Source organism: Oncorhynchus tshawytscha, linkage group LG08 (assembly GCF_018296145.1).
Source record: "Oncorhynchus tshawytscha isolate Ot180627B linkage group LG08, Otsh_v2.0, whole genome shotgun sequence".
NCBI lineage: Eukaryota > Metazoa > Chordata > Actinopteri > Salmoniformes > Salmonidae > Oncorhynchus > Oncorhynchus tshawytscha.
In genome coordinates, this window is record NC_056436.1 from 15,889 (window position 1) to 32,809 (window position 16,921).

The window sequence follows — 16,921 nt, forward strand, 5'->3', positions numbered from 1 at the left end:
GATTTCCACACGCTAGCAGAGGAGGGTGCATGGAACCCGGAAGCACTGTTCTACACGTTCCTGCACGGATTATCGGAGAAAGTAAAGGACGAGCTTGCAGCCCGGGAACTGCCAACAGATCTCGACTCACTCATCACCTTATCCATCCGTATCAATGGACTGCTACAGGAACTTAGGAGGGAGAAGAAGTTTGATTGCAGTCCCAATCGCTCACTCAAGGACTCCGGAAGTCCCAGAGAGGACCCGAGCTTACTCATGTTCCTCAAAGAGCCTCCGAAGACTACCGAGACTCTTCCCAAGGCTGTCTCCAGCCGAACGTGTACGCAGACTTAACACCCAGAGTTGTCTGTATTGCGGTACTGCCGGTCATTGTGTCTACCTGCCCCTTCAAGAGACCTAGCTCATTTGTAGGAATGAGTACTCTGGTGAATCTTAAGGACAATTTTGCTTCTCGCCCATCTCCATGCCACCATGCTGTGGGGGGGACCAGTCCAAGTCTCTCCAGGTACTCATCGACTCAGGGGCCAATATGAGTCTTATGGACTGATCAAGTCTATGCGGAGGAGGTGTCATGCTGCATGAGGTAAATGGTCACACCAGATACTGACTGGTTTTCTGATCCACGCCCTTTTTCTTAAAAAAAAAAAAAGGTATCTGTGACCAACAGACTCATATCTGTATTCCCAGTTATGCGAAATACAAAGATTAGGGCCTAATGAACTTATTTCAATTGACAGATTTCCTTAAACTCGTTGATATTTTTGTTCAGTGTAGTATCAGTGGCCTTTTGAATTTCACCTATAGTTTTCCTTCTGTAAAGTAGAGATGGGTATTTGATTAGGTATGGTAACATTCTACATTTCTGTCTTACACAGACAATGATTTAACATAAATCAGACATTAATTATTAACCAAATCAGTTTATTATGCATGAAGGAATCCCTTGCCTCGGTCTCTCTCTCTGCAGACACATACCCAACATTAAATACATGACTTGGCAGGAATTCAGCATAGTTCATCAATAGTTCATTGTTGCACATGCTTTAATAAAATGATAGATATATTTACAAGCGACTTCTTTCCCAAATTTGAACATACCCCGATCCCACCCCACAGCACTTTCAATGTTCCTTTTGAAATTCACCCACATTTATAAAAAAAAAATAAAAAAATAAAAAAAAAAAGAAAAAGGGGCTTTTGGCCAATACAACACAGAAATATATGGAATTCATCATTAACTACATAAATATGGCAGTAACACAGAGGTCTATATATATATATACATACAAGGTTGTGATGTGGGGAGTCTCTCAGACCAGAGCATGCCTTCATCTGATACCTCTAAAGCAGACTGCTCTTCAGAACACCTCAAAGATAAAGATCTAATAAACAGGAAGGGTACAATAGTTTTACAAATCTCCCACTTTTTTTTTTTTTTTTAGACTGGTCAGGATTTTAGTAGTATAAAACAAAATAAGGCACAATTAATACTTTGACCATTTCATGTCCTGGGGATTGTACAGACATCTAGTAGTGTGGCTTGGAAATGGTTGATTGATCAGAACTGTCTGTCAGCTGACCTTCCCTTTGTATTACCCAATCAATCAATCTGAGTGATTCTAAATATGTTACTATCCCCCCCTCACAAATAGAATCACACACAAATAGAATCACATGGAACCCCACAAACAGAACGACATGTTGACAGAGAGAACCTAGTAGTGTACACACTACCAACACAGGAACATATAACTCCCCTCCCATTGCCTTTGGTTAGGCCACAGCACTGCCTTTTCAATTGGGGAAAGTTAAACAAATGTTTTTTTCTTCAACAAAAGTCCCACAGGCAATCGATTAATTGATTGATAAGGTTCAAATCGAATGCTAAAGCAGTTGAGAGGAGGGAGAAGAAGAAAACTAAAAGCTCTCCCTTTCCACCCAGTCTTCTCTGACCATCACAACCTCTCAGCTTGACAACCACTCTGCTTCTGTTTACATGAAGAGAACCGTGACATCACAAGGAAAATTCTAGCATTCTAGCAATGTTTTGTTTCTTTTCCTTTTTCAGATATTCTAACAGCACAAAACCCAGTTACTGTCCTTCAAATCCCCCTGAAACAGTTTGTCAACATTGGTTTCTGTTGGTGGTGATCTGTATGATGGAGGAGTCAGTTCAGAGCCCGCCCACTGGACCATCCAATCAGAGGAGGACGAATGGCTGGGGAGGGAAGGCGGGGGAGAGGGGGGCTGGGGAGAGAGGGGGGCAGAGGAGGGGCAGGCGGGCGCTGGCAGCTGTTTGGGTCCTGGCTTTGGTTGGTGGTGTGAACAGAACAGAGCAGGGCAACAGTTCAGTCATGTTTCAGGTGGTCCTTGATGTCCTCTTCATCCGTGTATTCTGAAGGCTCATCCCCGGGCTTTAATAGCCGACCAACATAATCATATTTTTCTGTAATGCGAGATCACAGGGGTCAAATCAAACTGCACTCTGAATTCTCATCTTCACTGGGCTTCAATATAGCCATACATATACATCTTTATAGCCTACATATCTTCATATCCAAACATACAGTACCAGTCAAAAGTTTGGATGCACCTACTCATTCAAGGGTTTTTCTTTATTTTTTCTACTTTCTACATTGTAGAATAATAGTGAAGACAAATTATGAAATAACACATGGAATCATGTAGTAACCACAAACATGGCATTCTTGGCATTCTCTCAACCAGCTTTACCTGGATTGCTTTTCCAACAGTCTTGAAGGAGTTCCCATATATGCTGAGCACTTGTTGGCTGATTTTCCTTCACTCTGCGGTCCAACTCATCCCAAACCATTTCAATTGGGTTGAGGTTGGCCGATTGTGGAGGCCGGGTCATCTGATGCAGCACTCCATCACTCTCCTTCTTGGTCAATTAGCCCTTACACAGCCTGGAGTAGTGGTGTTTTTTTCCATGCTAAAAAACAATGATAGTCCCACTAAGCACAAACCAGATGGGATGGCGTATCGCTGCAGAATGCTGTGGTAGACATACTGGTTAAGTGTGCCTTGAATTCTAAATAAATCACAGTGTCACCAGCAAAGCACCCTCATACCACCTCCTCCGTGCTTCATGGTGGAATTCACACATGCGGAGATCATCTGTTCACCTACTATGCGTCTCACAAAGACACGGCGGTTGGAACCAAACATCTGAAATTTGGACCATAGGACATTTCCACCGGTCTAATGTCCATTGCTTGTGTTTCTTGGCCCAAGCATGTCTCTTCTTCTTATTGGTGTTCTTTAGTAGGGGTTTCTTTGCAGCAATTCGACCATGAAGGCCTGATTCACGCAGTCTCCTCTGAACAGTTGCAGTAGAGATGTGTCTGTTACTTGAACTCTGAAGCATTTATTTGGGTTGCAATCAGAGGCTAGTAACTCTAATGAATGTTTCCTCTGCATCAGAGGTAACTCTGGGTCTTCCTTTCCTGTGGCGGTCCTCATGAGAGCCAGTTTCATCATAGAGCTTCATGGTTTTTGCAACCGGAAATGAAGAAACTGTCAAAGCTCTTGACATTTTCTGGATTGACTGACCTTCATGTCTTAAAGTAATGATGGACTGTTGTTTCTCTTTGCTTATTTGAGCTGTTCTTGCCATAATATGGACTTGGTCTTTTACCCAATAGGGCTATCTTATATATACCACCCCTACCTTGTCACAACACAACTGATTGGATCAAACGCATTAAGAAGGAAAGAAATTCCACAAATTAACAAGGCACACCTGTTAATTGAAATACATTCCAGGTGACTACCTCATGAAGCTGGTTGAGAGAATGCCAAGAGTGTGCAAAACTGTCATCAAGGCAAAGGGTGGCTACTTTGAAGAATCTCAAATATAAAATATATTTTGAATTGTATAACACTTTTCTGGTTACTACATGATTCCATGTGTTATTTAATAGTTTTGTCCTCACTATTATTCTACAATGTAAAAAAATAAAAGACAAACCCTCGAATGAGTAGGTGTCCAAACTTTTGACTGGTACTGTATGTTTCATATCTTTTATAACATACCCATGAACTGCATCTCCCACTCTCTGACTGACTCCATCTGAACAGCGTTGAGGTCTGACAGGTCATCATAGTCCTCCCTCAAGGCATCTTTCTCCAAACAGAACGTGGCCAGACCCCTTGATGCATCCCGGCCCGCAAAGATACCATAAGGACCGTCTGTGGGGAGAGACAATATATTAAACAGAATATATACCTACTGAATTTAACTACGGATCAGTTCTATAAGGACCGTCTGTAGGGAGAGAGATGGTTCAGTAAACAGAATCTACACCTACTGCATCTAACTGTATGGTTCAGTTCTAGAAAGACCGTCTGTAGGGAGAAGCAGTGCAGTAAACAGAATATGGTTCTATTAAAGAAATGACACGAGGCGACCGCGTGACTCCACGGCGACCCACGTGACTCCACGGCAACCCACGTGACTCCACGGAGGCGGCCCACGTGACTCCACGGAGGCGGCCCACGTGACTCCACGGAGGCGGCCCACGTGACTCCACGGAGGCGGCCCACGTGACTCCACGGAGGCGGCCCACGTGACTCCACGGAGGCGGCCCACGTGACTCCACGGAGGCGGCCCACGTGACTCCACGGAGGCGGCCCACGTGACTCCACGGAGGCGGCCCACGTGACTCCACGGAGGCGGCCCACGTGACTCCACGGAGGCGGCCCACGTGACTCCACGGAGGCGGCCCACGTGACTCCACGGAGGCGGCCCACGTGACTCCACGGAGGCGGCCCACGTGACTCCACGGAGGCGGCCCACGTGACTCCACGGAGGCGGCCCACGTGACTCCACGGAGGCGGCCCACGTGACTCCACGGAGGCGGCCCACGTGACTCCACGGAGGCGGCCCACGTGACTCCACGGAGGCGGCCCACGTGACTCCACGGAGGCGGCCCACGTGACTCCACGGAGGCGGCCCACGTGACTCCACGGAGGCGGCCCACGTGACTCCACGGAGGCGGCCCACGTGACACCACGGAGGCGGCCCACGTGACACCACGGAGGCGGCCCACGTGACTCCACGGAGGCGGCCCACGTGACTCCACGGAGGCGGCCCACGTGACTCCACGGAGGCGGCCCACGTGACCCCACGGAGGCGGCGGCGACCCACGTGGCTAGAAACGCTGGTTACAAGAGGTTAGCTAAAAAAAATGCAAGTTTATTAGTTTTCAAAAACACGCTATTTGCATGCGCAACGTCCCACATGCTTCCTCGTCAATTTGCTACGCCCCCACTAGAGAGGTAAAGTTAGACTAGCTAGTCTAGCTAACTAAAACTGCTAGGGGAAAACTCAGTGATGGAGCATTCTGGAAAGGGGACGGAGACCACTGCCACATAGTAACAACCAATTTAGGGATTGAATTCAAATAGTAGCATTTCAAGCCTTTGTGCGAGGGGAGGATGTATTGGCGGACTTGCCAAAAGCCTCCTTCACCAGTTAGCTAGCTAGTTTTAATCTTCAAGAGGCTAGGTAAAAAGCCTCGAATTCTGGCCTTCGCATCCCTGTTAAAGTCTATGGTCGACCAAATCCACGATGCAACAGCCCTGGGTCTCAGATCGGTGGTTGTGGAGAAAGACAAGAACACTATATGGGAGGGTGCATGAGACCTTGTCTTTGGAAGTCCGGAGAGCTGGTTGGGGAAGACAGGGAGAGATATGTTGACCTCAGTCCTATAAAGCTCCAAAATCATCTGAATCGTTGTGGATGAAGTTCATATGACCTACATATAGTATGAACAATGACCTAGAACTGTACCTCAACAATATAGAACGGCACAGTAATGGATACATGTAATGTCGGAATGGAAATTATAGTGATGACACACCAATGACAGCAGATTGGAAGTAATTTACAAATGTAAATGAGTAAGTAGTGTGTGTGCATGATAGGCCTATAAGACATTAAGTAGACTAAATACAGCGACGGACCATTAAAGTAGTCTAAATACAGCGACGGACCATTAAAGTAGACTAAATACAGCGACGGACCATTAAAGTAGACTAAATACAGCGATGGACCATTAAAGTAGACTAAATACAGCGATGGACCATTAAAGTAGACTAAATACAGCGATGGACCATTAAAGTAGACTAAATACAGCGATGGACCATTAAAGTAGACTAAATACAGCGATGGACCATTAAAGTAGACTAAATACAGCGATGGACCATTAAAGTAGAGTAAATACAGCGATGGACCATTAAAGTAGACTAAATACAGCGATGGACCATTAAAGTAGACTAAATACAGCGATGGACCATTAAAGTAGACTAAATACAGCGATGGACCATTAAAGTAGACTAAATACAGCGATGGACCATTAAAGTAGACTAAATACAGCGATGGACCATTAAAGTAGACTAAATACAGCGATGGACCATTAAAGTAGACTAAATACAGCGATGGACCATTAAAGTAGACTAAATACAGCGATGGACCATTAAAGTAGACTAAATACAGCGATGGACCATTAAAGTAGACTAAATACAGCGATGGACCATTAAAGTAGTCTAATACAGCGATGGACCATTAAAGTAGTCTAATACAGCGATGGACCATTAAAGTAGTCTAATACAGCGATGGACCATTAAAGTAGAATAAATACAGCGATGGACCATTAAAGTAGGCTAAATACAGCGATGTACCATTAAAGTAGACTAAATACAGCGATGGACCATTAAAGTAGACTAAATACAGCGATGGACCATTAAAGTAGACTAAATACAGCGATGGACCATTAAAGTAGACTAAATACAGCGATGGACCATTAAAGTAGACTAAATACAGCGATGGACCATTAAAGTAGTCTAATACAGCGATGGACCATTAAAGTAGTCTAATACAGCGATGGACCATTAAAGTAGAATAAATACAGCGATGGACCATTAAAGTAGGCTAAATACAGTGATGTACCATTAAGTAGACTAAATACAGTGATGGACCATTAAGTAGACTAAATACAGTGATGGACCATTAACTAGACTAAATACAGTGATGGACCATTAACTAGACTAAATACAGTGATGGACCATTAAAGTAGACTAAATACAGTGATAGAAGTGCAACATAAAACCATTGAATGAGTAGGTGTCCAAACTTTTGACTGGTACTGTATATAAATCAAATAGCCTAGTACACAAACCGAAACATTTCAAATGTTCAAGTCAAAAGGCTATTGCACAGAAAACGTGGACCCTAACCAAACTTCAGAACCACTGGACAGCAACATAATAAACTAAAGCATTGATCATTGGGAACAAGATCAGAATAACTGCTTGATCCATAACTGTAATAATTCAAGAAGGTAGCATAGCCTATGAAACTAACTCTGTTCAAATCAAAAGTCCTGATTAATATGACATTACTAACGCAGCCACATCCCCGGTGCCGACACATTCAGAAATCAAAATATCATTTTCAAAGATGCAATATTCATGAACATTTTAAGGAGAACAAAAACTACTTAGCCTACATTTGAACACCACCACAGTAGCTTTGGGTATCTTCCCGGTTAAGTAGCCTAGTTTTGTTGTTGGCTACTTGAAGAGAGCTAGAGCCCATCACTCGCAGCCCACCTCTTCCAATATATTGTGGGAAAGTGCACATCTAATCCTACTAGATGAAGAGCGGAGATAAGTACAACATCCTGGCATTTAAACCATACTAGATGAAATGTTGCATACTATAAAACATTTATTTTGGCATACTGAGAATGTGTCATGCGCAATTGCGTTGTTTCCCACTATTGGTTGATCCTCCCCATATCTGATCCATCAGCTGTTGTCATACACATTTAGGCTTTGGCATCAGGCATTTAAAGTATACTTGATTTTTAAAATGTCACATTTAAACAAAATTATTTTGCATACTCTAACAACCTACTATTTAGAACGAAAGTATGGGTATTCGGACACAGCCAGACAGAGTGATAAGAATATATAGTCTGGTTCAGGAAGGGAATGTCTATAGAAGGTGTTCTTCAAGTACTGCAAGAAGTAGTGCCAGAGGTGGTTTGACTTAACATCAGAAGCTCCTGTAGGTGTCTGTGGCGATGTCTGCCCACTTGCCCTTCAGCACAGGCATCATGACCCCCAGCACGGCCTGTACATTGAAACACCCCTCTCTCGCTCTGCTCTCCACTTGTCCTGCTATAGGACACAAAAAATATGAAGGTAGTATCTGCAAGAGGATGTTGTGGGACCCAAGCCAGCCGCCACTGACATAACAGGTGTGCCACAACTGGCTTGGCTGACTAGGCTACCTAGACCTTTTCATTCCATTATTGACTGAAATTAACCTAACATAGTGACGACATATAACATATTGAATTTGGCCTTTACTACAATAGCCCATAGAAACGAATTGAACAACACATTCAGAAATGGCAAAAAAAAAGAGTCAAAAAATAAGGTTAAGTGTCTGTCCTATATATAGGAGATAGGAAAGCTCAGGAAATGTGTTTTCTGGACACAATACACCCCTTATTTTTGCTGGCACAAAACTACTTCTACACTTGTAAAGCTAAACAGAGAACATCATGTTTGTCAGAGTCTCCCCTTTCCATAGAGTGGTCACAATAGTTTGTCGGTCAAACCACTCATATGCAACAGACATTTTTGTGAGAAGACCGATTTCCGGGATGTCTCTTGGTCTGACAAACACCGCTTTAGCTCTGCTACCTTTCACCACAGATGTGGAAGGCCGACATTGGCGGATGGGTTGGATTAATACGCAGCCCATGAAGATCTCTAGTTTAAACTGATGGATTATTTTTTTTTATGTTACTTAGATTGACGCATGGGTGCGTCAATAGACTCAAGGATTAATTGATGGAAATACTAGTCCATGAAATGTGACCGTCACGCTTATCGGTCTATAGGTTAATTTGCATAATATAGTGGAATTAACTTGGCGTGTGTGTATTTTGATGAGTCTACATAATGACTAACACATCATACAGCCTATTTTGAGCGGGATTTCTCCTGCAGCTCCTCAGTTGGTTGCTGCTGGAGCCAATTTCCTTGTTTCAGCCCATTCATTGCACAACAATGCTAAACGTAATCGTGTGTTAAAAACAGTTTTGGTGCACAATTAAAGGAGCTACTCCTGCTATTTCTATTTGTCAACTGGTAGCCTAATTGAAGCGTGCCTCACATTCACGTGAATGCAATAGGCTATCAGCGCGTCCCCACCACTTTACAATGTGAGCTGGAGGCAGTATGCATTTCAAAAACATAGGCCTACTTAATTGTTTGAAACCTGAATGTTTTACTTCATATTACGAGGCATGTCTTGCCTTGCTTCAAAGTAGCCTATAGGCAAATCCCACCATGGAAACGTGGAGGTAATTTTATTATAAACACTTAAAGTTTGGGGAAGCTTACAATTTATCCTACCATTTCTATCGATCTGTAGTTACGATTTTCAAATTAGCATTTTCGTGGAAGTTTCATTTCAATGATAACGTTATCATTTCTCAAAATCAATGTCACGTGGTTAATCATAAAAATCAGAAGTAAAATAAAATCCAAAAGCTAAAAATCAACTAATGTGAGATCAGCCTCTGCCATATAGACATATTGATACACTGTGATTCACTGGAGGCTAAAGAAATGAGCGCATAAATACTGCTGAGCCATCATTCTGGAGAGACACACCATATCTTCACCACACCCCTCCCCATTCTGGAGAGACACACCATATCTTCACCACACCCCTCCCCATTCTGGAGAGACACACCATATCTTCACCACACCCCTCCCCATTCTGGAGAGACACACCATATCTTCACCACACCCCTCCCCATTCTGGAGAGACACACCATATCTTCACCACACCCCTCCCCATTCTGGAGAGACACACCATATCTTCACCACACCCCCCCCCATTCTGGAGAGACACACCATATCTTCACCACACCCCTCCCCATTCTGGAGAGACACACCATATCTTCACCACACCCCTCCCCATTCTGGAGAGACACACCATATCTTCACCACACCCCTCCCCATTCTGGAGAGACACACCATATCTTCACCACACCCCTCCCCATTCTGGAGAGACACACCATATCTTCACCACACCCCTCCCCATTCTGGAGAGACACACCATATCTTCACCACACCCCTCCCCATTCTGGAGAGACACACCATATCTTCACCACACCCCTCCCCATTCTGGAGAGACACACCATATGCGCTGTTTAGAATGGAACTTTGCCTCAAATCGCATTCATTACGAATCGCTTCATTACAGGAGTTGCATGTTCTGTTAAGATAAATTACTATACTCTGATTTCTGATTTCACACTCTGATTTCTGTCATTCTGAGCACCATGGGTGGACACCCTAATGGGTTACTCTGAGCACCATGGTTGGACGCCCAAATGGGTTACTCTGAGCACCATGGGTGGACACCCTAATGGGTTACTCTGAGCACCATGGGTGGACACCCTAATGGGTTACACAACCAATACATAGGGGTCCGGTAAATTTCTCAAATGGCTGGTAAATTAAAATCTCCCCGGTCACATTGTCCGGCACAACATTTTCCTAAAGGAAAACCTGCTAGGGTCTCAAGTTGGAAAAACTCATAGCCCACTGTGAGTGTTTCACAATGTTATGGTTGGAAAACTGTCCCATGGACATCAAAACAAATATGTTCACTATTTACAGGAGTTGAACTATCCATAATCATGCTACTATGAGGCTGAACAAGAATTATCCCACTACACCAGGCTAGAGGGATGAAAGACAGCACACTCTACAGCACATCATGGAGGGCCAGTCTGCGTAACCACATCCATAAACCCCCCACTGTGAGTAAACATTTTAGTGGCCCCCCTCTTGATACCGGAGCTACATTTTTGATTTGTGCAATTCTAAGATGTTTGCAGTTTTCAATATGATATGAGTGAGGCTAACTAACAAAATCAATAGATATTTTTGGGTCAGACAGATCTATTCAGGTTTAGGGTACTTCACTTTCATGCATTGCAAAATTAGGGGGCAGGGAGGAAACATGCCATAAGTGAACATGGGTAGTACAGTAGTAGCAAGCTAGAATGCATGGGTGATTCACATCATTGATTTACTATATATACAGAGGACATCCAAGAAGAAACATGAATAACTTCAGTGGAGTAAGGAAATGTTCAGCCTATAATTAGCTAACTAGTTCATTTATAACTAAAACATACATAAGGCTAGCTAGCCGATTTCAAGTTGATAGCAAACAAGCTAAAGTTTATTAGCTGGCTGGCTTTCTATAGGCTGATCAATGTAAGCTAAAGTTAGTTGCTACTTGCTAGCCACACGATCGTAATGTATAACAGGTTGCAGTTGTCTAATATGTCCCCCATTTTAGTGTAGAAAATGTGAGTGATGATTTATGCACCCTATTCATGATGTTAGCTGCAAATAATAGAACATGATTCATTCAATTCAAAACGGGGATATCCAACCACCATATGGTCTTGAAGTCTGAGGGCACATTATCGTTGCTGCATGCCGACATGGACGTAGAGAAGCTGGTGTTAGCAAGACTAGCACAGGACAGATAGAGCACCAAACACTTGTCATATCCTCAGAAAGAATCATAACTACTCGGCCTCTGAGCACCAGGCACTACAGAGGATAGTGCGAGCGGCCCAGTACATCACTGGGGCCAAGCTTCTTGCCATCCAGGACCTCTATACCAGGCAGTGTCAGAGGAAGGCTCTAAAAATTGTCAAAGACTCCAGCCACCCAAGTCATAGACTGTTCTCTCTGCTACCGCACGGCAAGCGGTACCAGAGCGTCAAGTCTAGGTCCAAAAGGCGTCTTAACAGCTTCTACCCACAAGCAATAAGACTCCTGAACAGCTAATCAGACGGCTACCCAGACTAAAAAGGGGGGCGAGTGTAAACGATGTGAAATGGCTAGCTAGTTAGCGGTGGTGCTCGCTAATAGCGTTTCAATCGGTGACATCACTCACTGAGACCTTGAAGTAGTTGTTCCCCTTGCTCTGCAAGTTTTGTGGAGCGATGGGTAACGATGCTTCGTGGGTGTCAGTTGTTGATGTGTGCAGAGGGTCCCTGGTTCAAGCCCAGGTAGGGGTGAGGAGAGGGACGGAATCTATACAGTTAGTCACTTTAACTCTACCTTCATGTACATTTAACCTCAATTACCCCGACTAACCAGTGCCCCGCACATTGACTCTGTACCGTTACCCCCTGTATAAAGCCTCACTTTTGTTATTTTTCTGCTGCTCTTTAATTATTATTATAATTATAATAATTATAATTTAATTATTATTATTATTTTTTACTTATCTATTTTTAACTTAACACTTATTTTTCTTAAAACTGCATTGTTGGTTAAAGGGTTGTTAGATACATTTCTGGTTAACTTTCCACTCCTACGAGACTAGCTAGCTAGATGGATGATGTAAATGGATTTATGATCATGATTACATAAGTGAGGTTGATGGGTGGGTTCGCCAGCCAAGTTAAAGGGTCCTTCAGTGGCCAACAGCATATCTACCTAGCTACGAGCCTAGCTAATGTTAGCTAGCAATCTACAGCTGATCAGCTAGGCCTAGCCCACAGCATTAATCCTCAGAATATGGCTCGTATAGGACAACCTACAACGTTAGTTGTTAGTTAACTAGCTGTGTAACTTGATATGATCTCAAAACAGTTCTGATATTTAGCAGTAAGATAATTTAGCTAACTGGCAAAGTTGTTTGCTACCTAGCAACTATGCCTGGCTTTAAAAACGGACGTGGTTTAGCGCTAGCTAGCACAGGGGCTTGGTTTTTCCGCACGCCTTTGGGGATAACTAGTTAACTAGCTAACGTTTGTTTTCGTGGTCCCCACTTCAGCTAACGCTGATCAGTCTGTCTAGCTAACAACCTAGTTTAGATGTAGCTACATAACAGGTAGCGTAGATAGCTAGTTAGCTAACCACCTTGTAAACAAGCGTGTCTAACGTTAACATACTGCTACAAACTAGAAAGACACTGCTTGCACAGACAAACTAGATATCTGGCTATCAAGCCATGTACATGCAAAGTGCCAGATTAACTAACGTGCAAAATTAAATCACTAAAATAACTTGCTGTAACTGAGTTAGTTAGCTAGCCGAAGCTAGCTATTGCGCCCAAATAACCGATGCCATCATCATTTGTGTTGGTCTAGACTGGTGCCAGACACAGTAGCTAAGCTACAATGCCTAGCTAACTAGTGTGCTCTTTTCCATTCACGGATTCCTACCTACCTCGACCATAAAACTTTTTGCCGGTGGTAACATCGAATACTTTCATATTGACTGCCATCATGATCCGGGGGTTTTGCAGTCCATCGTATTCCCCAAGTTGCTCCAAAGTGAAATCACGTCTTCTCATCTTCGGCAGAGACGAGGCCTCGCTTCCCTGGGCCGCGTCAGCACCAATCCGTTTACCCCATCGCCGATAAATAACATAGCAGATCGTAACCACTAAAACTAAAATACTTATATTTAACAACATCCCGCCAAGACTGAACCCGTCTGACTCATCTGAAGTTCTCTGCCCGCCACTAGTATCAACAGCTCCAGTCGACCTGTCGCCATCGTCCGCCATACTGTCGATAGAGCCGAACACAAAGACCCGCCCACCTGGGGCTCCTCATCAGATATGATTGGCCTGCGTCAATCATTCAAGGAGCAGCACAATAACACCAGCAGGACAACAATGGGCTTTTTGTTGAAATGATAGCGAAAAGTTGTGTTTCTAGGCCAGAGATTAGTTGCACGGAGAAAGCAATGCGCAGTTTCTTAACGGCATAGCCATTTAGAGTAAGGATTAAGTTATTGTGAAATAATATAACAACAATAGCCCATTTTGTGCCCATGGCCTTTAATAATGTGCATATGCTGAGAATCTTTCTCACGAACAATAATTCCTGGTCAATTAGCCTAATAATATGGGTCAATCGTAGCACAAACCCATTACTTTACACATCCACTAAAACATGGGATCGTTTCAAATCTGGTACTCTTGGATACATGGTCTCTCCTATCATTGTTATGCGGATGACAACCATTTTTCTCCTTTCCCCGTCTGACACCCAGGTGGCCACACACATCTCTGGGTGCCTGGCAAATATCTCAGCTTGGATGTTAGCCCACCACCTCAAGCTCAACCTTGACAAGATGCTCTTCCTCACGGGTAAGGCCTGCCACTCAAAGACCTCTCCATCATGTTTGACAACTCCATGTTGTCCCCCTCCCAGAGTGCAAAGAACCTTGGCTGACCCTGGACAACAACATGACATTTTCTGCAAACTTCAAAGCAGTGACTTGCTCCTGCAGGTTCATGCTCTACAGTCTACAACATATGTAGAGTACAACCAAAGATTATGGACATACTGATAAGATACACGTCTCCGCCCTAACAATGGGAGTAATTGTCCGCAAAGCGGCATGGCGTGCTTTCTAGCTCCCACCTATCCTTTCTTTGGATTGGTGGATACATCTCATTATTGTAATCTATTTTTGAATATTCGATGAGGGTTGTTGACATCAACTTCCGGTATTCAATGGAGAGAAATGCTATGCTACTGTAACAGTATAGCTTCTGTCCCTCTCCTCGCCCCTACCTGGGCTCGAACCAGGGACTCTCTGCACACATCGACAACAGCCACTCTCAAAGCATTTTTACCCATTGCTCTAAAACCACAGCCCTTGTAGAGCAAGGGGATCAACTACTTCAAGGTCTCAGAGCGAGTGATGTCACCGATTGAAACACTATTACCGTGCACCCCGCTAACTAGCTAGCCAATTCACATCGGTTCCACTACTAGCCTCATGACATGAATATACATAGCCATCTCGAGACAACTCCAATATAAAGTGTTTTTCCTCAAAGTTGCCCGGATGTCACGTGTCCTACTTATATCAGTACTCTCGTAACAACTTAAGCATTAGGAAACTTCTATTCGATCAAATAAACTCGTACATTTTTTGGAAGACCAAATTCGACATGCTCATCAAACCAAAACAAATGTTATTGGTCACATACACATGGTTAGCAGATGTTAATGCGAGTGTAGCGAAACGCTTGTGCTTCTAGTTCTGACCAGGCAGTAATATCTAACATGTATGTTGGCAGCAGACACTCAATGTTAGTGATGGCTGTTTAACAGTCTGATGGCCTTGAGATAGAATCTGTTTTTCAGTCTCTCGGTCCCAGCTTTGATGCACCTGTACTGACCTCACCTTCTGGATGATAGCGGAGTGAACAGGCAGTGGCTCGGGTGGTTGTTGTCCTTGATGATATTTTTGGCCATCCTGTGACATCAGGTGCTGTAGGTGTCCTGGAGTGCAGGTAGTTTGCCTCCGGTGATGCGTTGTGCAGACCTCACTACCCTCTGGAGAGCATTTGCCTTCCTAACTGCCTGTGTATATTGGTTCCTAACTTCCCTGAAAAGTTGCATATTGTGGGGGCTAATCGATGCTAATTCAGTACGCCACAGGATATTTTTTTGAATGACACTACTTGGGAGGTGTGAGCATGGCCAATAAGGTGCTCGGGAAGGTTAATGCCAGGACTAAGTTTTTGTCTAGAAAGTCCAAGCTGCTTGATAAGGACTCCATGAAAATGCTAGCTACTGCCCTCATTCAATGCCATTTTGACTTTTTTTGAGGCAGTTTGGAACTCAGTAGTGAGTGTTGCAACCGAGGACAGACAATTTATACTCACTTCAGCACTCGGTGGTCCCATTCTGTGTAATTGTGTGGCCTACCACTTCGTGGCTGAGCAGTTTCTTCTCGATGTTTCCACTTCACAATGACAGCACTTACAGTTGACTGAAATTTGGTGAAATAACTTGTTGGAAAGGTAGCATCCTATGACGGTGCCAAATTGAAAGTCACTGAGCTCTTCATTAAGGCAATTCTACTGCAAATGTTTGTCTATGGAGATTGCATGGCGGTGTGCTTAATTTTATACACCTGTCAGCAACGGGTGTGACTGAAATAGCTGAATTCAGTGATTTGAAGAGGTGTCCACATACTGCTGTATATACAGTGGGGCAAAAAAGTATTTAGTCAGCCACCAATTGTGCAAGTTCTCCCACTTAAAAAGATGAGAGAGGCCTGTATTTTCATCATAGGTACACTTCAACTATGACAGACAAAATGAGAAAAAAAATCCAGAAAATCACATTGTAGGATTTTTAATAAATTTATTTGCAAATTATGGTGGAAAATAAGTATTTGGTCAATAACAAAAGTTTCTCAATACTTTGTTATATACCCTTTGCTGGCAATGACAGAGATCAAACGTTTTCTGTAAGTCTTCACAAGGTTTTCACACACTGTTGCTGGTATTTTGGCCCATTCCTCCATGCAGATCTCCTCTAGAGCAGTGATGTTTTGGGGCTGTTGCTGGGCAACACAGACTTTCAACTCCCTCCAAAGATTTTCTATGGGGTTGAGATCTGGAGACTGGCTAGTCCACTCCAGGACCTTGAAATGCTTCTTGTGTTTGGGATCATTGTCATGCTGAAAGACCCAGCCACGTTTCATCTTCAATGCCCTTGCTGATGGAAGGAGGTTTTCACTCAAAATCTCACGATACATGGCCCCATTCATTCTTTCCTCAGTCGTCCTGGTCCCTTTGCAGAAAAACAGTGGTCTTGTATGTCTTCCATTTCCTAATAATTGCTCCCACAGTTGATTTCTTCAAACCAAGCTGCTTACCTATTGCAGATTCAGTCTTCCCAGCCTGGTGCAGGTCTACAATTTTGTTTCTGGTGTCCTTTGACAGCTCTTTGGTCTTGGAGTTATAGACCTACTGCTGCATTGACCTATAGGCTATCTCTGAGTTATAGACCTACTG

The 16,921-nt window shown here is 43.6% G+C and overlaps 1 protein-coding gene across 1 annotated transcript; it reads right to left on the reverse strand.

The window, feature by feature from the left end:
* Positions 1-900: 900 nt before the first annotated feature.
* On the reverse strand, positions 901-13,694 carry pgrmc2 (progesterone receptor membrane component 2). Its single transcript, XM_024409309.2, has 3 exons — positions 13,318-13,694; positions 4,057-4,212; positions 901-2,446 (listed from the first exon to the last, which is right to left on the reverse strand). Exons 1-3 carry the CDS (start codon positions 13,658-13,660, stop codon positions 2,349-2,351), a joined length of 597 nt encoding a protein of 198 aa, XP_024265077.1. The 5' UTR covers positions 13,661-13,694; the 3' UTR covers positions 901-2,348.
* Positions 13,695-16,921: the final 3,227 nt, after the last annotated feature.

Excerpts from the sequence above, each read along its gene's own strand:
- pgrmc2 (XM_024409309.2), bottom strand. The coding sequence starts at position 13,660 with ATGGCGGACGATGGCGACAGGTCGACTGGAGCTGTTGATACTAGTGGC. Across the intron at positions 4,213-13,317 it reads CAAAAAGTTTTATGGTCGAG|ACGGTCCTTATGGTATCTTT; the intron begins GTAGGTAGGAAT and ends CTCTCCCCACAG. Across the intron at positions 2,447-4,056 it reads GTGGGAGATGCAGTTCATGG|AAAAATATGATTATGTTGGT; the intron begins GTATGTTATAAA and ends CTCGCATTACAG.